Source organism: Zonotrichia albicollis, chromosome 8 (genome assembly GCF_047830755.1).
Source record: "Zonotrichia albicollis isolate bZonAlb1 chromosome 8, bZonAlb1.hap1, whole genome shotgun sequence".
Taxonomy (NCBI): Eukaryota; Metazoa; Chordata; class Aves; order Passeriformes; family Passerellidae; genus Zonotrichia; species Zonotrichia albicollis.
In genome coordinates, this window is record NC_133826.1 from 7,326,814 (window position 1) to 7,352,931 (window position 26,118).

At 38.6% G+C, this 26,118-nt stretch overlaps 1 protein-coding gene across 10 annotated transcripts in view; it reads left to right on the forward strand.

The window, feature by feature from the left end:
• BEND5 (BEN domain containing 5) overlaps positions 1 to 26,118 on the forward strand; it is an 873,054-nt gene that overhangs the window by 210,938 nt on the left and 635,998 nt on the right. For all 10 annotated transcript variants that reach the window (XM_074545835.1, XM_074545834.1, XM_074545836.1 and 7 more), the window contains one exon: positions 1,562 to 1,656. In XM_074545835.1, the coding sequence (XP_074401936.1) occupies positions 1,562 to 1,656 (95 nt within the window). The remainder of the gene's footprint in view (positions 1 to 1,561; positions 1,657 to 26,118) is intronic.

The following is a 26,118-nucleotide window of genomic DNA, read 5'->3' on the forward strand; positions in this document are numbered from 1 at the left end:
CTTGCTAGTTTTTCATGTCAGTTCTAGTCAAACCTTCAGGTTATTTTTAGATTTTGCTTTTACTGATTGGCAGAATTTGCAGCATAGAAGTATGTGCTCCCATTCACAAAATCTTCAGCACAACCTTACGTCAAAAAAACTTAATTTTTCTTGAGTACAGAGCCACTTAGGGCTATGCAGTTTACCTGGCATCCTACCTGTCCCATATGAAAGGATAAATGTGCCTGGTTCCTGTTTGTGTCCCACTGCTGATTCATTTCACTTTAATCTTCTCAGTCCCTCTTGCCTGAGCAGACTGTCTGGAAGGTCCAGATTTGTTTTTGCAAAGTTTTACATATGAAAGCTTGTTGTTTTAGTCAAAAATTGTTTGATTTTTAAACAGTGATCAATCAGTTCTTAGGTTTCTTGTGGACCATTATGAAGGGTGCCAATGTTACAATAGTTTGCTCTAAAAGAAAAGTGTGAATATATTTTTTAGTGGTTTGTCTTCACTTTTACCTTTAGGATAACAAATTTAGAGAGAGATAGAAATTGAATGTATCACTATATTGTGGACTGTTTTACAAAAACTAATTTAGACTTCATATTTTGTTTTCTTGGAGTACATCAACACTGGGTATCAAAAGAGTACAACAAATGAGGGATACTGCATTTGCCATCTGAAAAGTCAGTGTTCTCCATGAGATGAGCTAGATCCAATTTAGATTTTCTTAACAGAGACAGAATAAGTAATTTTGTATGAAATGACTTGAAGCAGACAGATGGTAAAGAAAAAGGTTTTGTCTCTGTTTTCTCTTGTGTTCCCCCTGCATTAATTTGCTTTTAGTATCAGTCCATTACCCTTAAAGATCTAAATTCTACTCTTCCCTTGACCTATTAAATATCATCTTCATTTTCCCCAAAGCTTTAGTTTAAACTAAGATCAGATTTAGAATATTTTCTTTTTATCTATCATATCCAAACAACTGATGGCTATGTGCAATTTCTGAGTAGGTATCCTGAACACTTTTTGCAAAGGAAAATTCTTTGCATTGCCAGGGGAAGAGAAATATACCTATCATGGTACTCAGGGACGTGGTTCATCCACAGACTTGGGAGTGCTGGATTTAATGGTTGGACTTGATCTTGGAAATCTTTTCCAGCTTCAGCAATTCTGTGTTTCTGCCCTTTCTATCCTGTGATTCTGTGAAGCAGTTAGAAGGTTTTCTCAAGGAATGCTACTCCATCTCCCAGCTTTCCATCTACCTCTATAATGTTAACTGCAGCACACTGCTCATTTTTTCGTCTGGTTAGGATTCCAACTGAAAAATCAGCGTGCTACATTAAAAACATATATTTTACATGTATCAATGCAGTGTGAAACAACATGGACATTTTAAATACTTGGAACAGACAGGATATCCATTATCTGAGTCTATGGAGAATACCAATAATTCATAAGATACGCATCTATTGCATATGTTATCTGTGTATATTTTTATGCATCTGGTATAGACAACACATGCAGAAAGTCTTTCAGAATTTGTACCTGATGTCTTTTCCTTTTTTTTTTCCTCTCCAGAGAGTAATTTTCAATGTTGTCAACTTCAGTAAAACAAAAAGCCTCTACAGAGATGGGATGGCTCCAATGGTGAAATCCACAAGCCGACCAAAATGGTGAGTTATTCTCTCAAAGAATTAATGAGACAAACGTGTTTTACTTGGCATTTGTACCAAAAACCCCATGGTTGAGGAGCACTTTTACCTGAGAGTATGAGAACCTTCATGCAGCAATGTTGTGAGGGCAGGTTCTCTTTGGAGCAGATGTGAATGTGAATTCTGGAGGCCCCTGTAGTGCCTTGTTACAGATGCCATGACTGAAGGGATGTAAGGGATGTCCATTTGAGCAAACTGAGCAGTCAGAGCTTGGGGAAAATTGTTTTTCTGCAACTTTCCAGCTCTTTGGACAGTAATTGTACCATTTTTTGCCCGCATTAATTTCCTAAATAAACCTTGCAAATATTATGGGAGATGGACTGGGATTGGTCTTGTTTCAAAAAGCTGCTTGGAATTGTTCTCCCTATTTTGGGGTGGCTGGAGTTTGGTGGGGGAATGTGAGCTCTGAGCTCTTCCACGTGAGTTGACCTCATGTGAATGAGCAGTGCCCGGTCTAAGGCAGAGGGAGGCCAAACAACCTCATCATCAGCTCCATAAAATGTACAAAATGGGAACTCATGTGCATATTAAACATGTGAATACCCATATAGATTGTACATTTTCTCAAAGCAAATGTAATGAAACATCTACTGTGAATAATAATATGTAAATCTAGTGAGTCTGAATGCATGCAAGACTCCCAAGAATTATTTGATTTGCCTTTGCCAGGAGACTTGTTTGAATATGGATAGTGAGGTTAGGCCAGAGGTGTACAGTAAGTTATTCTTGTCAGCCTTCACAGCTGCTGCTTTTTATTGGTTAATTAGTAATACATTTGATCAAGCTGGACATTATCTGGGCTTTATGAAGATATCTTTCTTAAATGCTTCAACTGTCACAAATTTTCCACTCACAAGATGGAAATGGTGGTCATAAGATTGTTCTCATTTGTGGCTTCCTCTTCATATGACCAACAGAATGGATATTTGGCTTTTTGTCTAGATGGCAAGGTCATATGGACAAAAGAACTGACTCACAGTACAATTAGTGGATTGAGTCAATTCCAGCTCAATAGGAACATGTAATAACATTGAAAATTAATTTAAAAAATCCATTGCATTTAGTGTTTTTGTAGCAAAAGCCATGTTAATTGTGTTTACTATTTAACTTCAGAAAAATCTTTTGGGGCATTTCAGGGCCACATTTATCAAGCATATTTTAATCATCTTTCAAAACCTTTAGCTTCTCTCACTGGGGTCTGGTATTTGCAGCTAAGTGTATTGTGTTTTAAGTTTATCTATAAATCAGATATTGTTTTCATACAAATTTTATGCCTTACTTTGGTTTCAAATTAAAGTGTAAATCTTACAAAACAATGCAAAATGGACTTATTTTTTTAGAACATAGAGGCTCCTTCACTATTTTTAAAACTGATTTCTCTTCAATTTCCCTGGAGATCTATTTATTTTTGTGTTTTATATTTTTAGAGGATGTATTTTGCTCCCATGAAAGTGTGGAATGAATAACATTGCCTGAAGCCAGGCACAGTGTAGGCAGCAGGTGCTGAGCAGCTTCCTTTTACAGGGCTACTACCATACTTTAATCCTGTTTCAAAAATTCAAGATGTAATTTTTTTTCTTTAAAAAGATGATTATTCTATTAAGATATTTTTATTTTTTTTCTAATAGTCTGCATATGAAAACATCTTGCTCTGCTTTGAAGGTGCACATTAATTCACACTGTTATCAGGGACCTTGGTGATATTGGGGTCTACTCAGTATAATTTTCTGTCTTGATGTTAATAGGATTTATGCATGTGTTTGCCAAGTGGGAAAACATATATATTATTTTTGGATATATGAGCTCTATCAGGGCTGTCTTCCATTTGGATTATGCCTTTCACAGTTACCTCTGTATCTGTTTCCATGGCATTCTAGTGCAACCTGTAAACAAAATTTTCTCTTTCTCTGTTTGCTGAAATAGGATTTAGCAGCAGTGGCAGCTGCTGTTGCAGCACACAGGTGGCTGTGGTCCTTGAGCACGAGCAGGGCAATATCCAGCTGCATTGATTGGATCCTGTTTGATGTTCTGTATGCATTAGTCTTGTAAGCAATACCGGATCATTCAATGCTGCAAAAGTGCTGAGCTGTACATGAGGGGAGGAAGGTGTGGAGGGAAACTATTGGAACTCTCCACCTCATATTAGGGTTTATGTCAGCATAGCAGTTTTTGTGGGCACAATGTAATTAAATTAGAAAATGATATATTAATTAAAAAAAGCTGAAGAAAGGCTAAAGGTTTTAAAATCCAGTTAAAGGGAAGATTACCAGTAGCCATGGGCTACAAATATTCTGTAGCTCAGGCTTCATCTCTGAACTCCTCTTTATGAAATATTTGAGGAATTAATCATTATTGTGCCTGCATTTGTTCTGTACCAAAATTCACCCAACTTCCTCTGACCACACTGATAGGCACAGCCATGTGTCACACATAACTATTCCACTCCCCTTTTAGATGATCAGTTTTTACTTTTAGATGATAAAGTGCCTTTTTTCCTTTTTGCATTTGAGAGATATAGGTACATTATCCCTCTTAATAGCAGATGTTGAAGCCCGAGTTAAGGCTTTTTTGATTTAAATGAAAACTCCTCCTGTATTCAGGCTAGAATTTGACTGTATTGCTCACAAACCCCTGCATATCAAAAGTAGATTGGCCTCCAGAGACTGTGAATTTTAATATTTGTTTTGAATGTGGTTATGCAAACATGGCTCCGAGCTTTGCAACACTTTGTGAGTTTGATTCTTGACTCTGGAACAAATTGCTGCCAAGTGCTCTTGAAGTAGAGAGTGTGTCAAACAGAGATCAACGTTTTTGACCTGTATTCTCTTGCCCTGTGGGGTAAGATCTTTAAATGCAGACAGCATCAAGGTTCAGCTCAGTGTTACTGATGTAAATGGAGTATATCACTGTCATCAAAGCACTCTATGTGGACACAGATGTTCTGGTGTTGACATATTCTTCTCTTTTGAAGCAAGGCCAAACATTTCCAGTAATGAGCTACTGGAAAAGAGGAAGCAGTAGGAATATCCTTGAGGGATAAAGAAAAATATAGGTTTCACTGTAAAGAAAAAGATTTTTTTTAAAAAAATTAAAGCCTGCAAAAAAATTCTAATTAAAATAATGTGTATGTTTTCCCCACATGTGGTCATGGACACTAAATAGTAAGGGATTATATCAGTTGTATCAAATTCACTGCATGGAAGCACAGCTCACATATAGAAATACAGCAATGTGTTACACCTTGTGACATCAGTTGCTTTTTCCACAGCAGGCTGGACAAGATAAAAACCAAGGAAACAGGCTGTGTCACTTTAACATTTTGCTTAAAATTTACTCTTTTTTCAGCTATATTGCACCAAAATTTTAGAGAATTGGAGGGTATTTGGAAATCAAAAATTGCTATATATAAATTTTTAATATAAAACCTCAGTATCATAGAGACCTGTTCTGATTTGCCTGTGTCTGTTTTTCCTGTTTAGTGGATGTGAAGAATTTGAAGGGAGATGGATTTGAGGAAATTGAATTTTTGCTGTGTTTATGGACTTTGGACTATAATCCTATTTTACTTTGCTGCTTGATTTAAGTGCAACATTATTTTGTTGCAGTTTCTTAATCATGATTTCACACTAAGAGCTCTGTCTTTGGAAGTAAAGGCAGTAAAAAGGCCTGCCATGTGGGCATAGCTGTGGAAGACCATCTAAGTCCATGTAGTGTACTAATTTATTGATTGCACAAAGTTTTACAAGTTTCTCAAAGTTAAATAGAAGAGTGAATTGTTCGAGAGGCAGCAGATTTTCCAAATGATGAAGTGAGCAAATATTCCCTTTGGGCAGAGAACAGCTATAACTCTTGATTATTCAGTGTGAGCATTGCCTCATTGGGGACATTAGTTTTTCAAATTGTGCTAATCTTTTAAAAGTAACAACTGGCCACTCATCACCTTAGGTATTTCAGCAAGATCATGTGCAAAACTCTAATTAGTATTTATAGAACAGCAACTCCTCCCAGTAGAATAGTAGCAGTAGCTGGCAAATATCTGGTTGACACCTGTTAAGTCTTTAGACATCCATTGTATTTTATTCTGCATTTCAAATGAGCAGAGAGCAGTAGGTGAAGTCCCCATAATTAAGGGATAAAAGATAATAAATAACATGGCTCTTGAGTGGATGAACACAAGGTTAAAGGCTGTTCTGCAGTTTTGATGCTGTATTTCAGGAACTGTTTGTTTGTGAGTAATAATGCTAGCTAAAATATTACTGAGCCTTCAGCATACGGAGGATTTATGTCTAGATCTAAATGTGTTTTGTTTATAATGTCAGATTTCAAACTGCTTCTTGGCAAAGCAGCTGCTTTCTTCCCTGTCTTTTATCTCACTCAGCAGTGATGGCTTTTTACTGGGTAGGCCCCTTCCCCAGCAAGCACTCTGCTACCTCTGCTGCTGAAACATCTACTGCTAAACGCTCACAACACATTGCTTCTGAAGTGTTTTTCTTTTCCAGCAAACCTGGAAGCACAGAAAAACTTCTGGGTAATTAATTCAAATTTGAATCTTTATGTATCTTGGTAAATATTGTCATGATGAGGAATTTTGGTAGACATCAAGAAAAGCAATGTAAGTTTTATGAACAATACTCCCATATGTTCCATTCATCAGAAGGGGACAAGTCTGAGAAAATCTGAATTTTGAGTAGCTAAAATGTGTTGCTTCTTGCCAAGTTTCTTTAACATTTGTGTCTACAATGCAGTGTTACAATCACTACCATGTCTACCAGGCTGCATTATACATTCTGAGACTTTCAGCAGCATTTTTAGTATGTATTTATATATCTTTAGCCATAAGATAAGCTGTTTGTGAAATGAGCTGTCATTTGTGGTGAAACAGTTTGAGAATAAAGCACTAAATATATATATAGCTTGCTAATCTGAAAGACTAAAACTGCTTACTATAAAATATGTGGCAGGCTGGGGCTAGTGATAGCATCACCTGAATTTAGGTGAGGAAGATGAACAAGCTGTTAGCATTACCTGATTCCTTCCATGGCCTATTTTACAACTTTGGCTACTCTTGGAGGTTTGTTCTTCTGCCAGCTCTGTGATGTCATGTGTGCTTGCTCCTGCTTTCCTGAGGGATGTGGTGAGAATGTTTTCGGAGGCTCAGGAATGTGTCCCGCGGCACAGGTGGGAGTTGGTGCAGCTCCAGCTCCTCCCTCATTCTGCACGGCTCTGCTCAGCAGCACCAGCCTGGCAGTGGGTAAAACCAAGCTTTGAAGGAAGAGAAAGAGGATTTAGTCTTGGTCTGGGTCATGGCAGAGATCCAAAATCAGCTGTACAGCTCCAACCACAGGAGTGGTAAGGGAGCTGGGACAAAGGAATTGGGGTAGCAGCTCCCACAAAAATGCCTTGAGAACTGTCTGGGGAACCACAGCTGTCACAGACAACTTTTATGGAAAATCCTTTCCTTAGGATTTTTCCTCCTGAGAAGCTGAGAGGCCTCAGGAACAACATGTAAACATTGATTATTTGCTGCTGCGGAATGCAACAAGTAGATCTTTGATTGGCTCATGTTGGATGATTTTAATTAATGGCCAATCACAGTCAGCTGGCTCAGACAGAGAGCTGAGCCACAAGCTTTTGTTATCATTCTTTGCTATTCTATTCTTAGCCAGCCTTCTGATGAAATCCTTTCTTCTACTCTTTTAGTATAGTTTTAATGTAATATATATCATAAAATAATAAATCAGCCTTCTGAAACATGGAGTCATGTCTCCTTGTCTCTTCCCTCATCCAAAACCCCTGTGAACACCATCACAATAGCCTTCATTTAAATAACTTACAGCATTTTATTTGGAGAAAATAGGGAAAAAGGCATTTCAGTATCAACCTTTTGAAATCCCATGTTGAGTGAAAAGCAGAAGCTTTGTCTTGGTCGTAGTACAGCTCTTTGGCAGAAAATAGGATCTTTTTAGACAGGTTTCAGGTTGGCATGTATATTAAAGTGAAATAACTGCCAGTCCCTGGGTAAGTTAATGTTTGTGTGAATCTTGCAAAATAACAAAAAATACCAGTTCTAACCACTCTACAAACCTATAAAAGAAATACACTCTCTTCCTCTTTCCCAGCTCAGCAAAGGTGGTTATTCCTGGAAGTACAGAAGACATTCCATATCAGTGATATGGAATCTCCTCTCTACTTGATATGGAATCCACTGATATGGAATCTACTCTCTACCAGTGATATGTTCCAAGTGAACATATCACTGTTAGTAACAACAGCTTTTGTGGAATAGAGGAGATATTATATTCTGCTGAAACAATGTATGAGTCAGATCCCAAAATTAATGTGTTTATTGTGTAGATTAAATGGGATTTGTGTCAATGCTACATTTTATTGGAGGGATACTGCACTGCAAATTTAAGATGGAATTATGTTGGAGAAAACTAATAACAAAGAAATTAATATAAAGAAAGGCAAATGAGTTTTAGGATTCCAAGAGAAAATGATGAAGAAGTTCCAAAGGCTGCTATGCTATCATGAAAAACCCTAGTTGTTTTATATGTATGTGTGTGTTTCCTCATCATTTATCTAACTGATCTCCTATAAATCAATTTATTTAGATTACAGCAGAGTCAAAAGGCCCCAGCCAGGATCAAGACTTATTGTGCTTAGTGCTGTGGAAACATATAAACAGACAAAGTCCTTTTTTAAAGTTGTGAAATTTTTATGATTGATTTCAGTAAGAGCAAAGTTAGGCCAATACTGAGCACTTCTGAAAATTCCATCCTTAAAGATTTATTCCAAGCAGTAACTGTTTAAAAAATGACATACTGCTTACATAAGAGTCTAAATATTTGATGGTTATAGTATTTACATCTAAAACACCAGAGGCTATGTGCTTTAATACCTCAATCTGTTTCCCATATACTCTGTCAACATGAGTTCCCTGCATTGATTGAGGGCACTCTGTGATCCCTAAGGTTGTATTCATGAAAGGTTACCCTTGGCACTACTTTATTCATGAAAGGTTTGAAGCCCATAGGAAACAAATGGGTTTGTTCCTGTTAGGTGTATTTTTGTCATCTATAAATACTTAATTACTGGGGTTCTGATGAGAACTTCAAAAAAATCTTAAAAGCATGCAGTTGTGTGAAAATAGCTCCCCCATCACCGGTGAAAACCACAATGAAATTTGCAGTTGGGAGATTTTGTGGCAGTTTAAAACAACTGAATTGTAGGTTTTTCCCACTACAGTCCATGGTATTGAGTTTAATAGCTGCAAAATATGACCAGAGCTGTGCATTATATCCCATCCTGAAACAGGTCATTCTCTCTCCTCAGGTGATGGGCATTTGGTGGAACTGATTGCATGAAAAGTGTTCACAGAACTGGGTCCCTAACCTTGGCAGGTTTAACAAAAAGTACATAAAATTGAAGCTTTTTTCCCCCTGAAATGAGTCTGTAAGTTAGATAAATATGGGCAGCACTGAGCTCAAAGTAGAGTCAAACTACCAAGAGGACATTGCAGCTTTTCATTGCAATTTTATACTTTGGGCTAATGGAGTGAAGCAGAATGAAAATCACCTCTGTTAAGAATGGCATTTATCAGCTGTAAGTACTTATTAGTAAGAGCTCTACACAGACAAAGCTGAGTGTCACCAAGAAATGTACTTGAAAATCAGACTGTTAACACAAGACTACACAAATAAGAGCCAAAAACTGTAATCAGAAAATGTAACGTCTCTTTAAGAATCTTTTAATGGTCTGAAGAGTGCTAGACAAGTTGAATTTAACAAGATGTAATAACCTATGACATAATATAATTGAGAATGCACCAGGACGCAGCACAGTCAGGTTAAATTTTGGCTTTCCTTCACTTAGCCTTGCAACTTTAAAGATCTTTCAACACAGGGTTTTAAAAATACATAGTCCTGTTTAAATTTACATATGACATAAAAGCGTAGAATGTGCAATACATCAGAAATACAATTCTAAGCAAAGTTAAGGCTGAAACATCCAGCCTAATATTTTTAAGTGTTTGTTTGAATCATTAACATCAAAGTTTTTTATTCATTTGCAGTGAAGAAACAATGTTTAGTGCACAGGAAAAGGTGTGAACTTCTGATAAAAGTGAGACCGTTGTCGGGTGCTTGCCTTATATTCGAGGTGCCATGGTAAAAGTCAAAGAAATGAGTTCAATTTCTCTTTTAATAGAAAGTAAAATAGAAGACAAAAACATTTTGTTGTACTGTGGAAATTGAGAACTGTAGAGAAAATAAGCAGTAAATAAGTATGGCAAGTGATAATGCAGCATCAGAACATTAAAATAATAGGTGCTGTATATTGAACTTGGACTCATGGGATTCAACAGTTGTATACAATCCCAAAAGATAAAAACCTGGGTTTATGCTGTGATTACTAGGGATAAGTTATGAATTAACTTCTGTATGATATGGCACGGGTTTGAGAGAATTAAAATTTAATGATAATACAATAGGGATAAGATCTTTCCTGTATCTCTAGATGCTGAGACAGTGCTTAAAGTTTGTTTTTAAAACTGCTTCAAGTAGGATTATTGAATTCCAGCTTGAAAGTGAAACTTTGTCTTCCTGCTTCACTATATTAAGCATCTCTGAGATTGAAAACCTAGCAAGAGCTCTCCTAGTGTGATTAGAAAGTATCCAATATTTTTTGGCAGCAAATACTAATTCCAATCATTCTGTCTAGTACTGCTCAGGCAGCACGAGGATAACTGGCTGTCAGATGTTTTGGGTAATGGAAAGGTGAGGCTCCAGACTGTCAGGGGAAAGCTGGCAGCTTTGCTGACAGTTCCCTGCCTCTGGAAAATCAGAGTGCTGCTGGGGAGGGGATGGGCTGTGCTGGGTGAGTGGTCTGGGCAGGGCTGGTTCTTGGCTGGAACAGCATCCCTGTGGAAACCACAGGTCTTTGGTAGCGGTCTGAACCACACAGTGTCTTCATTACCACCCTCAGGTTCCTTGCAGCTTTCCCTGCCTTCTGCTGAGCTCCTCTGGGTGGGATGCAGGGCTGGGTTGTCATTATGGGCTCCCAGGGTATTGGGCAGCTGGTCTGGGGCATTTCCTGGTACCTGGGGTGGCATTACCAGGCTGGACATGCCCACAGCTTGAATGTGCAGGTGGGTGGGGTTGAGGAATGAAGGTGGGTGAAGCAGAGCAGTGCAGATGAGTGAGGAGCGGGCAAAATGGTGTTTCTGTTTGGTTGTTGTTTGAAAATCACTGGGTTCTAGCCTTTCTGAGGTGCTGCTGTAAAAATGCTGAATTCATTCTGTGCAGATGGGTGGCAGAAGTGCAGTGCAGGTGGGCAATGCAGGTGGGTGAGCTGTGCAGGTGGGTAGGGGTGAACAATGAAGGAGAGCAGTGTGGGTGAGCAGTTCAGGTGGGTGAGCAGTACAGTGCCCACCCTCATGGCTGTACCTGCTGCAGGTGGTTCAAAGCAGCCCCTCAGGGAGCTGGACGCTCTGAGGTAGAAGGGGAATCCCACACGTCCTGGCCAGGGAGGGATTCCTCAGCTCCTACACCAGCAGCATGTGAGCCTTTACCTGATTTTATCTTCTAACAATGATTGGTGTGTGGGGATTGTTAAAAATGTTGACAGAGAAGCCATAAAGTGTTTGTTTTAGCTGGACTGCTTTGTTGGAAACAAAGTGCCCTGCATGAGGCCAGGCTGTAGCCTGCCTTGGGCCACCTCCCTTAGGGGCTGCCTTGTGCCCTTTTCTGGGTTTATTCTCAATTTTTTCCCCATTCTGTGCTCTTCCCAAGCCCCATGAGAGGTTGACATCCCTGGTGAGAGGCTGTGGGACTTGCTGGCACACCCTGTCCCATCAGAGGTACCTGTAGGTGTGTGAGAAAGGTGTGTGCTCACTCTGCTGATCTGCCCCAAAATGTGTGGCCAAAGGAACTGTGCCATGAGAAACGCAGTCATGAGCAGAAAGTGTCCTCTCAGCAGCTCAAGGATTAGACTTTCATTAAGGATTTGGTGTTAATTTATTAGGGACTTGTACCAGGTAACTGGACTTGTAGTAAAATGACATAAATGGTAAAATTAGTAACTTCCCTAATAGGGAATTGCTATTGAGATTGGGGGAGAAAATGGTGTTTCTGTTTGGTTTTTGTTTGAAAGCATCACTGGTTTTTAGCCTTTCTAGGGTGCTTCTGTAAAATATGCTGAATTCATTCTGGGCCGAATTCTTCTGGAATTGTTTATTGGAATTGGTGATACGATTTTCAAAATTTATAGGCAGGGACATTTCAGCTCAAGATAAAGAGATTCAACTTAAAAGGATAGATTTACTGTAGAAAGAAATTGAGGAATATCCAAGTTAAAATAACTTACTGTGCCTTTTAATGTGTGATAAATTCCTCTCCTTATATTTTTCCTAGTGGAATTTAAAAACACCAGTACCTCACAGCTTCACAATCAGAAGTGATATAATAATTTAGCTTTGATAAGAAAGAGAATTTCTTCCCCCATCTGCTATGGTACTGGATACTTTAATGTTCTTATTGTTGTTTTTTAAATGTCATTCAGTCAATGAAGGGGAGTCGTGTAGCATGTGTATTTTTCAGTGAAGTTTTTTATTAAACATAATTCCCTGGCCTCTCCTGAGGGACTGTCTCTATCCTGGGGGTGCTGGTGGAAAAGGATTGTGATGACAATCCTGCCCTGGAAGTGTTTGGCTTGTTTCAACTCTGTGAACTTGAGGAATGACTCAGCCAGGGGAAAAGTGCTGCTGCATGTGCAGTCAGAAGGGCTTTACCTTCAGGAGCAGCTTCTGTAGCTAAAAGCAAAGATAAGTAAGGAAGGAAACACATTCAGATTCACTGAGTGTTAACCCCTGAAGGGAAAAAGCTGATTCTTGCTTTGAAAGGAGAAAAAAAAAAAAAAAAAAGAGAGAAATACTGTGTTTGAACCTGGTGAAATGAAGGAGAATTGATTTAGTTGGGAATGACGGATATAAATAGACTTTTCTGTATAAGTTTAAAAACAAACTACAAACCCTATGCTGTATATCATGCTCTTCAAGAATACATGTTCATGTTAACTGTTGCATTCCTGCTTGAAATCTGGGGGTTTTAAAACCACAAAATTATTTACAATCAGAGAATATTCACCTGGAGGAAATTTCCAAAAGAGTGGAAATTTCCCAGCTGATGTGAGGTACCTGTAAATCAGAAGTTGACATCTGTGATCTGTGTGGCTGCAGTCTTTGACAAGAGTCTCAGAGTACAGGAAAGTGAACAGAGCATCCTGGATTTGTCATTTCTAATACTCATCAACTTGTTTCTGTGTGCTATGAAAGGACAGAAACCAATAACCCAGATGAATCATGAATGTCTGGGGTGGGTGTGTTGGTGTTTTTGTATGGGGATGCTCCTTCAGTTTGTTTCCCTTTCCTTTTCTTTTGGCAAAGAATTCCAAGTGTTCACTAAGGAACTGAGCTTTACAAACATATCTGGGTAGAGGAAGTGAAGGGGGGAATACAAAGGGCAAGAAAATAGTAGCCTGGAGTGAAGTGTGACTGTGCCTGGGGCCTCTGGATACTAAAATAGAAAAGGGAAATAAATTACATGTTGACTGCATGTTCTATATAGAAAAGAAACATCCAACTTAACCACAAGCAAGGCTGGAAAGCTGTGTTTTCGTTGTTAGCAGCTGCTGCTCAACAGAACAGAGTGTTTGCATTCACAGTACTGCCACTGTGTGGTTTCCCCTGAAATTCTGCAGGTAAGGAAAGCTCTCCTCCAGCAAATCATCAACACACCCAAAGCAGCAGCAGGTGTGGGAAGGAGAGTGATGGCAGTGAAAATGGCATGGTGCATTTCCAAAGGTTTGCTTTTGTAGTTTTGGTTTTGATTTCAGTTTGCCTTCCTTGAAGGAGGGATTTCATGCTTGAAAAGTTTCTGCCCTCCAAATGTATGTATTCAGCACAGCCTGATATTTCAATACCCTAATATTTACAGTTGAAACTGAAGGTTTCCTTTTGTTCTTTGTTTCAAAGGTTAGTACACAATTTTAGGTGCAAACCAAACTTGTTATTAGAGTTTCTTTTGAAGGTTTCAGTTCTTGGAAAGTAGAGTGCAATGAAATAAAGATATCCTCTGACAGAATCTTGTGCTAACATAAATAAAGGCTGTTTGTAGCTTTAATTTAACATGTAATTAATAAAATCTATCTCTCTTGAACCACCAAAAATGTGAATTAATGTTTAGAAAACCTTCTGGTAAGTGAAGCTGAGACTTTGTAGCAGATGCACAACATTTACAAGTATCACTAATATGATCTGCCTGACAGCATGAGCCACATGCATGAGAGCTTAATGATCACTAATGCCTCAGTAAAATCTATTTATTGGAGTGTAATTTCTAAGACATACCTTTAAGTAGAGATACTTGATATTTTGAGTTCCAGTGTGCTTCTGTACTCATTTCTCATGTTGGTATCCTACCACTTTTGCATTGGGAGGGAATTATAAACACTTTAAAATGTCAAAAAACCCTCTGACCCTAAGTGACATAATACACATATTGTAGTTAAGGTCAAAAAAATATAATTTAGGTTGATTTTAGTAAAATCTAGATACATAAAGATATATCTTGTTACTGTTCTAGTGGTAAATCAGACTTGAATCCCGAGAGTTTTGAACAGTACTAATTTTTTTACCTTCACTTTGTGCAAGATTCTGCTGGATATCTTCCATCTTAATTTCAAATGAAACAGTTGTAGTTTTAAAATGCTGGTCAACTACTCTTTTTTCCTGTCTATAAGACTGCAACATAGTAAAATGTCTCTTAATTTTTTCTATTATATCTAAATGCAACTATAGGTACCAGAGTCAGAAAATCTGGAAGCTAATAATGAACTGCAGAGTCTCTGAGATTGTTTTGCTTCTCTCCTTCTCCTGTTTAATACTGGATTTCCTCGAATGTGAGATGTGAACTTCACACAGCTGAGCCTTGGAAGCAAGGATGTTACAGCTGTGAAAACCCAGGAGTGCTCAGAAGCTGGTCATGGATTGTTACGTCACAGTAACAATAAAATAATTGTGCAGCTTTTTTTTTTTTTTTTTGGTTTTGCAAAGGAGCAAAGTTTTTATTCAGTAAGGATGACATCTGTAAGAAATAGAGAATGGAAAAAACCCCACATTTCTTTAAATGATGGCACCAGACATGAATTGCACAACAGAGCTGAACCTGCTCCCCAGTCCAGCAGCTAAGAGCTGCCTTGGATGGAGATGAAACCAATTGACTTGGGTGGATAAAATGAAAATCAGCTGAGGTGGAAGGAGAGCTTTGAATGTAACTTGATAGGTTTTGAAGAGTTAGGGTGATTCTGGTTACGTTTTTGATGTTATAGAGTGTGAGGTTGACTTTGGAAACTCAACCAGCAAAAGCAAAGTGGTTGTAATTTTTTGCTGTTTTCTGCTCAGAGTCCTATCCCAAGATAGAAGGTCTAACTAGTATTTATTATCACATTTTACAGGAGGAGAGATAAAGGCAAAAGATAATAGATTTTTTTTTCAAGGTCATTGTAAGGAGCAGCTTAGGCGCAACCTCAGAATTTTTTCATTTTATTTGTTTCTCAGTTCAGTGATCTGCAAGCAGTAAAAATCCAGTACCAAATTTACTACATTATACTGTTACATTATTACCTTAAAATTTCATGCTCTATATAGGTGGCTGTAAGCAGGGCCAATTTGGGTTCTGGGGCTTACTTATTTTGTTTTTTTTTTTTCTGGAGATTTATTTGTTTAAACTCCCAGGGAAAGCTTGAAAATTTCCAAGATTTCAGGCTTCAGAAAGTGATTTGCTCTTTTTTTCAGAAGCATACTACTGATCCTAGCAGATTTATTACACCTTATTAAAGGAATATTGTACTTATTTATTATAATCTGAGAGCTAGAATTTTTCTCTCACAATATTTACATTAAAGTTATCTCTTGCTAGATTACTGAAAAAAGAAATCACCCTTCATCACCTCAGAATACTTGCTATTTTTTTTTTTAATGTTTCAAAACTGTCTAAAAATACATCCAGACATGCCAAGCTAAGCAACAGAAAGGCTTCCCATAAGTTCCAGAACAATTAAACTCAGTGCTCCCTCCTAAATAAACCATGTGCTGGGTCAGGAGAGGCAGCCTCTTTAGCCCCAACTGTTTGCAAAATGTTCTGCTGGAGCCCTGCACAGGTTTGAAGTTTTTCTCAGGTCTAACTGCCAAAAAACCCCCCTGTACTTGGTTTTAAATTTAGCTTTTAGAAGTTTTTCCAACTAAGTTTGAACTGCTGAAATGAAGGTTCGTAACAGAAAGGTTGTCATACCCTTTGTGCAAATGGTGCCCTTATAATGTGGCATATTAAATATTTAACATAGTTTGCAGCAGATAAAAAGCAATTTTGTTTAATTTTTCCTAAATATTAATGCTATCAGGCATCTTAATCCTTTCATTATAACAAAAATTTGTTCAAGCTCATTCTTATTAAACATTTTCTAATTTATAAAGATATGGATGTTTTTCCTCTGATCCTAATAATTAAGGCCAAAATGCCATTATAAAGAAAAAAAATGTGAGAGCTGTGAGGGGAAATCTTGACTGGTATATTGGGAAGAATTGCAGGCTAGAAAAATAGCTTTATTTTACCCAAGGATACCAAAGACAATGCCTATCTCTCAAGTAATCCAGCTCAAAGTTTTGGGTCAGTTGCCAAGGAATGAAATGGAATACCTGCAAAACACTCAGTGAAATGACCTGGAAAATAATGTATAAAGAGGTTGCCAGTCACTTCTGAGTGAGGACCATTCTTCCATCTCTATCTCTGAACTGCAGAAAAAGAAATAAAATTCCTGAATTGGAATTAGTTTCAAATCAACTTTTCTCTGCATCCCAGAACAAAAATGTAGTCAGCAATTATTTATAATGCTAATTAAAGACCTGTTCTAACAGGGTTACTGGAGGCTGAAAGCCCTTGATATGACAGCAAATGTTTTCCATAACCACCCATTGGCATTCAAAGACAGCATAAAGGTAGGGGAAGGGTAGGAACAATGAGAAAAGAACAATTGTAAGGAAATATTGTTTAGAAATGGAATTTATTTAGGTGATGTTATACTTTAAGCAGACTGATGTGGCTTCACTAATTGCAGTAAAACTACAGCTGAAAAATAGGGGGATTGTGGCTGATTTTTGTAGTGGGTCCAATATCTCTGAATATTGGACCCACTAATCTCTGGGTTGTTTTAAAAAAAATTATTTTTATAATTATTTTCCTTCTTTCTCACATCAAATTCTCATTTATGAACTCTCACAAAAGGACATTTATAACTATATTTTTTTATAATTATGCAGCTTTTCTCTCCTCATGCAATGACTTTTTAATTTTCAATGTCCGCAGCTTTTCAGTTGACGTGAAAAAATATTGCTAATTTTCTTGTATGCAAAGAACTTTATTGCTTTTTTTGGTAGATGCACTTTTAAAAAAAAATGTTTCTTTTAAATAGTAAGCTGCTTAAAACAGTCTTTGCATAATTCTTGGGTCTGCTGAATCCCATGTTAGTTGATTTTTCTGAGCCAATATTACTCATGCATAGAATAATTATATAGATATTTCTGTTGAGAAAGTAAAGAATGAACTTACAAGATAAAGAACTGAGTGTGGTGGCTGTGGGGTTTGTGAATACAATAGGTATTTTCACATCAGGGAAAATCTGGAGAAACCTCTGGATTTAGCTGGAGCCATTTTTAGATTTAAGCCAATGTAAGGTAAGCTCCTTTCCTCCATCACATTGTAGGATTTTGTGGTCTCAGGTGAAACATTCACTTTATTTTGAGAGTTTGATTGAAGTCAAAGCGGGGCACATTTTTAAGTGCGTTGAGGGATGTGGACCTCTCCCAAATGCCAGAAATGCACAGGTGGCCATCAACCATAAATCCCACTGACTGCTGTTCCTGAGGAGTTTGTCCCAAACATCCTTTGCCTGGCTGGGATCTGCACCCGTGCGTGAGGAGCAGCTGGCTGAGATCCACCTAAAGGCAGAGAGAGATGGGGTTGGAGCTAAAGTCAAACTCTCCAAGGATGGGAAAGCTCTTTCATTTTAGCAAATGGTTCTGGACCATGTGCTGCCTGTGGAAAATTGTGGCAGCATATAAAAATCCCCTTTAATTCACTTCCTTCAGTGGACAGCTGGAACACTCTATTCTCCTCCTGCCAAGAGGTATTGTGATACACCTGCAGCATCTCTTCAGCTGCACCAGCTACTGAAGATTCAGTTGTTCTGCCTTCCTGGTGTCCTCAGAAAACACTGGCAAGCTCCAGGTGTGGTCCCACATTCGTCTTAGAAGCTGCCATGTATCTTGGCCTGGGATAACAAACAGAGACAGGCTTGGTCACGAGTGCTGAAATTCAAGGTGAAAGAAGACAGCTCCCCAGCAGGGTTTGCATTTCAGTCTCTTTTACCAGAACAGATTGGAGGAGTGAGGAGTTTTACTGTCCTCCATCAAGAAATGGAAAACTTCTCTCAGCAATGGTGGTGAATACCAGTAATAAACAAGAGGAGAGAAAGAACAGAAAGTAAAAGGAAGAGATTTGTAATAGTAGGAGAAGCTCTAAGAGAAAGCAGGAAATATCCTAAATCACCAGTCCTAAGAGAAGCATGAAGCAAACCAGAACTGTGAACTGCATCTGTATTGTATAGAATCCAGACCATGTTCTCTGTAGTCACAGCAGAGACAGACATTCATATTTTCTTCAAGGCAAGTGAAGATTTAAGTCTAAATGTGAAATAAGGATTTTTTTTTAATGGCCTAACTAAATAATTATAGTGCATTATTTTTTATTTTTTTGGCAGTAATAGATGGACCTCTATACAATAGCTTGAATCTGGTAAATCTCAGTGTCTTCCAACTATCAGAATGTACCTGGCAAGCTTAGAGGAGAAAAATGATAGTAAAGGGGAAGGAATAAGTCGACATTAATGTAACATGCCCACATACTAACTTGGCTTACAGTAGATATGGAAATTGAGGTCTAAAATATCTCTCAATATCGTTAGAAGAGACAGATTTTTAATGTTTTTCAAATAAAAAAGGTTCTTTCAGTTCATGAAGATCTATAAAAGTGTAACTGTACTCTTCATGTAATTGAAACGTTAATTTCCCCAACCTTTACATGGGATGCTTGAATGTCTCTTATATGTGTGTGTCTCTTCACAAATATCAAGTTTAAAGGAATTTTTCTTGAACTTGTGAAGATTTCTTGAGTTGCAGAAAAACAGGTTGTTACGAAACCCACAGCTCTGTACATGAAAAATATTGAAGTTCTATTTTAAGTATTACTTGGCATATCAAAACCTTTTCACTGGTAACTGCATTGTCAGTCATGTAGTGTCCCATTACCAAAGAAATAGGTACAAATCCAGCCATTCTTTATTTTCCAGTGGCTAAAAATATGAGCTTTATAATGAGAAAATAATACAAATTATTCCCTTCAAGAACTACACAGTGTATATTGCCCAACAAAATTATCATGAGCAACAGTTAGATCATGAATTATGCTTGAAATATCTGCATTTTTCAGCTTCCTGCAGCCTTTTTAAAACCCCTTTGAGCTGAGCTAATGCCCACTGCGTATCGCTTGAAACCTGCGGAAGGTTTGTAGTCAGTACGAGCTGATGTGCTGTTGATCTGTTTGCAAGCTGTTTAATGTTAAAAGTTCTGCTGAAACTGTCAGTAGAAAGACTATGAATAATTTCAAAGACCCTCCCAGCCTTATCTGTTCTCTTGCTTCCAGCATGCTGCTTTTAGTAATGAAGCTATAGGTGCTGCCTGGCTGCTGGAAAAGTGACTTTGACGCAGTTTCACCACAGCTGTGCAAGACTGAGATGGTGCCTGCACTTCTGGATCAATTACCACTCATTCCCTGTAGCAGTGATACTCGTTTTTCACCAGACAGTTGTGGAAAAATATTCATATTAATGAAAAATATGAATATCGTTGTATATATGATCATTGATGTAATCCAAACTTTCTTCCTGGAGCCCACAGGACTTGTAGGGTTGGTACATCCTGCAGGTTGTGTTTCCACATGCTTCTAGGTATGATGCACGTGGGTACTGTTTTAAAAAATCTGATTTTCTTTGGAGCTCGTGAAAACCATTTTTTGATGGAAATTTTGAAATACCTGTTGACCTCATAATATACATGCCAGTATCTTGCAAAAATCCTTCTGCTTTTAATAATCTGGTCTCATCTAAGCTTGAAATAGATAAATTTTTTTTTTACCTATTTTGTTGTTGATGGGAGTCTAGCAAGAAATAGGAGTGTGGTGATTATGAGTCTGCATTTCCCATAACCACTCATTACATATCTGGTATTCAAATCTGTGAGGGGCTTTTTGTCATTTTGGTTGGTGGTTTCTCTTTGAGATTTAATTTATTTTCCTCCTTTTTTTGTTTGTTTGTTTCTTTTGTGGGTGGGGTTTTTTGTATTTTTGGGGGGTTTTGTATTCTTTTTTTCTTTCTGAAATCACTTTGTTGGGAATTGACTTACTCAATGGAAGACTTCAAATAAGGAAAAAAGCTTAAACTTTGGAGGGCAAATATTTTAGAAAGCTCTTGGGGCTTTTAGGTAATAGTTCAGTAAAAAAAAGAAGAAATAAAAGAAGCAGTACTGAGGTGGATTGCTTCCTTTTCAGTGAAAGGGTAGTGCGGTAAAAGGTGATCTACTGTTGGAGAGTCTCTCCTTGTACTTATTATGATACCATGGTAACATCAGAATAAGCCACGGAAAATGGGCTAAGCAGCCTGGTAGAACGTAATCAAGAGCACACAAACAATGTGTTACAGGGAATCTATAGCAGAAATTACTGACAAATATTGTGGGGTTCTGGGAAGGAACATTGCAGAGCTCTTCGGGGAACAGCTGGAGTAGGGGACCTGTCTGTAGGAAATGTTGAAAGAGCATTTGTCTGTGGAAGCTGCTGAAAGAACAGATTGTCTGGGCTGGTGAGAGGAATGGGGAACACGACACTGCTGCTCCAAAGGGGTGGTGGCATTCTAGGTTGGGAAGAAGTAGAGACAAGTCAGCTTTTGGAATCTGTGAGAGGTGTGATTTCTTCTAGGCATAAAGAAACGATACTTCACTACTGCTCTGCCTGTGTGCTCAACCAGCAGGGTCACAATTAGGTCCTTTCAGTGATTTTTGTGTCTGTCTGAAAGCAGAGTGTAGGACTGTGTGTTGTAGGGGTTTTTTAGGGTAATCATCTGCCCAGGCTGACCCTGCAGTGCCCACAGAGGACAGAGGCAGTCACAAGCATTGTTGGCAGTGCAGGAAGGCACAGGTAGTGTGGCTTTGAGTCTCTAATTGTGAGGGATAAATAAAGTAGAGGGAATATATGATCCCAAATCAAAAACGTCTGACAGGTCAGTATTCCTGTGTGAGAATTCAGCAGTCCCAGATTACAAACCTGGGATCATGGGAAATGAAATTAATGCAAAATCATAGGCATGACTGCATGTGAGACATTAAATAGTGTAGCTCACAGCAGACTGTTGTATTTTCATTTTTGACTGCTTTTGTTTCTCACAGGAGGTGTTTATGCACATTGTTTCAGAGGGTTTGTGTACACATTGTGAATTTACTACAACAATGTTGTTGATTTTTGTTCCCCAGCTGCTATGGGTAACATGGGTGTCTTTGTACCACCTGTGCAGCAGGAGATCCTTCCTTCCTTCAGCTGATTGCAGATTACAGGTTTGGATGTTATCAAATTAACCTTATGAACTGCTTTGGTTATTCTCAAATCAACCTTTTGAACCGCATGTCAAAACTGTTGTAGCTGAACGTGTATGAGCATGTGAGGATTAAGGCGTTGGCAACGCTATGCCACCATTTAGTATCAAAGCCAGCCTGGAAGACATTGCTTATGAAATTGATTGATCTTTCTGTTGTGAGGAAATGATAAGGTTGTGAGACAGAGACAGCATAAGAAATGTTTTGTGCAGAGCAAATATGTGAAGTGCAGTGCCCACTCTCACAGTGGTTAATGCATTGCTGGTGTGACAGATTCAGGGACAAGACTGCAGGAGCTCGATCCCTCCAGGACCACAGAGGAAGGTGAGCAGCATCCAAGGTGCTCAGGGGGCTGGCTGATGTCCTCTGCCACTGTTTGTTGCCTTGGAATGGAAATGGAAACAGGGAGAGTTTCTTATTGACTTGGGAACGACAAATGTTGTCCCATCTTCAAAATGGCCTAGAGGGCCATTTTGGGCCCTGTATGGAGCAGGTTCTCTTAGAAAATATCTCTGGGCTGTGAAGAGGAAGACATTTGGATGCTTAATCAACCTGGTTGCCTTCTATTGCCCTTGCAGATGGCACATGGGAAAGTGGTTATTTACCTCAACTTTAACAAGGATTTTGATACGGCCCTTGAGGATATTTTTGTGAGTTCTGTTGGTCTGAGTGCATGGACAATTATACAGTCCTCAGGTATCATCTCAGGTATCTATATGTAAAAAGAGACTCCCAAAATATCTAAGGGAATTCAGTTAGGAGTCTTCAGAGAATGATTCAAAATTATTCAGAATGTTTTCAAGCGATAAAGTCAACTATGGTTTGCAAGGCTGCAAAGCATAAACACTACTTGAATCTTATTTATTAGGAAGGCCCTACAGTTTCTTTTTTTACACATAGAACTCAAGCCAACAGAAGATAATGAAGAGTATGCATTAAAACCACAGTAATTGTGTTTGTTTAATAGTAGTATAGTAACATTAAAACTCCTACTTGTTATCCCTCTTTATTAATAAATAATTACTGCTTTCATTGTTCACTGCTGGTAGTACGAGGCTGTGAACTGGGAGGGCTGGAGGGAAGGAACATGTGCTGTTCTCCTCAAGGAAGTGGCAGTGGCCACTGGGAAGGTGACAGGCACTGATGGTCTGGGCAGGTTTCCTCCCTCCCTGGACAGCAGCTCAGCAAACATGCCAGGAATTCACTTTCTGCATGAGGTTTCTGCCACATCAGTCTGCTGCAGCCAGATGCTTCAGGTAAACTGTGTAGCACAGGGATGAGGATCAAGTCACTTCAGGTAAACTGTGTAGCACAGGGATGAGGATCAAGTCAAACACCAAAACAGCTTCTTTATCACCTTTTCCTGGAGCTGTGGGTGCAGTTCATCATTAAATGGAGTTAACAGTACTCTGAAGTTGACTTTACAGCATGTTTACAGCAGGGATCTACAGCACACATAGGTTTGGCAAAGACTTAGAGGCATAGAAACTCTGGGTTCGGAATGTGGGAATTTGTAATATTGTGTTTATTTCTTCCTTCCATTTTTCCTCATACTTATGGGACCACTGGTGATGAGAGAAACTTGGGATGGGTTTACAGTGTGAAATAGTGATGTACTTGTGCTTTGCAAGTCATTGCACTTGTGTGATAGAGGATGTAACAGTGAGCAGAATGTGGCCTTTCTTATGACAATACATCCTGGAGAGCTGCACTGAAAGCAGTTTCATTTAAATGAAGACATGGGTGGATCCAGTTAAGTAACTGGTAACTGATTTAGATGAATAAAATAACACCTGGTTCTCTGGACTTGAGAAAAAGAAGACTGGTGAATATTATATCTTTCCTTAAAAACCAAAAGGGGATGTAACGGTGAAAAGAGCAGGCAGTGATTAAAAGGATTTAAAGTCTACAGGAGATTACAGTGAACCATTCTGCAATGTGTGTGTCTGTGCTGAGTCACTGTCAGAAGAACTGATGAACTCTCCTGCCCACCCCAGGGGCTGCTCCAGCCACTGCCAGAGCTGTCCCCAGCCCTGGGGCTGTCACTCACCCCCCGCCACCAACCCTGCCCTGCTCGCTGGGGGCTCACAGCTGCTCAGCACAGCGTGTGGAATCAGCACCTGACAAGTGCAAACATCCATGCTCGGCTGGCAGGGCCCGGGGATGTGGTGGGAGATTGTATCCTCATTATGTAAACTGTGTTTTCTCTTCTTGCACATACCCAGGGCTGTTTCTTAGCTTGCTGTCACTTTGGTTTTTTTTTTTTTTTGTTTTTTTTTTTAATAAAAGTTTAAGTTTGGATGTATTTTGAGATGTTTTGGCATGAAAGATCCAGCATAAATACAGAACTTTAAAATGAAAAGCTGCATGGATATAAGCTATTACAATACTATAAATGATTTATCTTGAAATGCACCCAGAAAAAAGATGTGATAGAGCCAAAGCATATAATATCAATGAAAAGGCAATCCCTACCTCTGCATCTCTCTGAGCTGTTGCAATTTGATTTTTCTCTTTTTCCTTTAAATTGCATTAGCAATTCCAGATAGACACTCAGTCTCCGAAAGAAAGGCCCTTGACATTAAGTGTACTGAAAGGTCGTTGAGCAGTCATAGCTTTCTTTTAATTTTAAATGCATTTATCCAAGAAAACGCAGCACTGATACAACATCTGCTTTTCAAAGGGACTCTGTCTTTTAGCTGAGCTGACTGAGGCTTACAGAGGTCAATTGAAATGCCTAAGGTCACTCAGAGTGTCAGAGTAAGGGATGAGTATCTGGAAAACACACTAAAACAGCAACCTATGTTCCCCCCCCCCCACCAGAAATTACAGGATTCTCCTTTAAACTTCTGGGTAAACAGCAGTATGGTTCTGAAAAAAAAATGTAGAAATGTTAAAGATGGTGACTCCTGCTGTGCTGATTACTATTGATACTGTGGGTTATTTGTAGAGGATTCTAAAAATTCCTGTCTAGAAAAATGATCAAGTTACATATTGCAAAAGCAACAAATACTGTGAAGGCAGAAGGCTGTGAGAGGGTTTGCTGCATTGTTGCCACATACACACTGCTTTTTCAAACTTGTTTTTTAATAATTTTTCTGTGATTGACTTCAATTAGATGGCACTGTCTAAACTGGCTGATGAGCACACTTATAAGATCAGAGCTATTTTGGGAATGAAAGATCCTTTCCCCCCGTCATTGAGCAGTGAAGTAGGATGCAGTGATGACTGTGATTAGCAGAATACATGCACTCACACGAGGGAAAATGCTACACTGAGCATGAAGTACAATTTTAGCTTTGGAAATCTGCACAAAAGTGTCTGCAATGTTGTAGTGATATCTTTCACTTCTGTGGCTTTTAACCCTCTGACTGTAGAAATTTTGTAAAGTTTCGCCCAATTTAGTAAATGCTGCCGTAAGTAATGGGTAAAAATACAAGGATTTGATTTAGATGGGTGTTTTGCAGAAGTAAATTCTGTTGAGGAAATGCATAGCCTGTCAACACATTTGTGTAAAAAGCTCTGAAGAATTACTATGAATTAGAAGTAATTTATGGACAGTGATTGTAATTCTTCCTTCTGCACCTGTCTCGATCTCCTATTGACTTACATTAGCAAGGATGCTCGAGATGTACAAGGAATGCAAGCTGTAAAACTCAGTGTCAAAAAGAAAGGCAGCTGTGGGATAAGTCATAGGAAGCAATCTTAATGATTTACAAATTTATTTAAAGATTGCTAGGGGCAAAAGCGAGGAACTCTCTTCCAAGTAGTACAGTTGAAAGATAGCATGACTATCTTTCACCTTCATTGCTGACAAAAAGAGCATTACTGTGCTCTGATGGCAAAATAGGAATTCATAGAGGCTATCTTTGTAAGGTCAGCTGGGAAGGGAGAACATGAAGAGGAATACATGGGAAGTACAACTATGCTTCTATTATTGCAGCATACTGAAGAATGATCAAAAGAAATGTGACCTTTTCTGAAGGTGACTGATGCATTCATTGCTGGCTTTAACTTTTTCTGCCAATATTCTGATGTTTCATTTGCCATTTGATTCCCCAAAAGGCTTATTTTTAACAGAAAATAGAGTGGATGTTAAAAATCTTGTTTGGGGTTCATCACCCACCCCTCCCTCCCAACCACTCAGGAACCAACCTGGCTACTAGGCAAGAAAAACTCCAATCATTATTTCTCAGAGGGATTCTAATGTTATTTGGTGGGACACTTTGTAATCTTGTTGAACATTGCAGTTTTCTGTACTGACTTTATGTTGTCCAGTAAAAGCTCTGGCTGGAATATTTTCCTTCTGCTCCCAAACTGCATGTACTGTGTGTGAAAAATGATTTTGCTGAAGTAAAATACAAACTGATCAATCACACAAACAAGACAAAACTCCCACAGAGCACATGGGAAAAAGAACAAAGATTATTTTTGTCTGTCTAGTTAGAATTTTGCATATGCTTGAATATATCTGACAGGTTGTTTGTGCCTTTTAGAAGATTAAAAAAATATAAATAAATATATGGAGAGAGTTCTGATAAGTACAATAGCACTGTTGTTGTTTTTCAGACATTTGGGGTGCTGAAACAAATCACAAGGGGCAAAGCAGA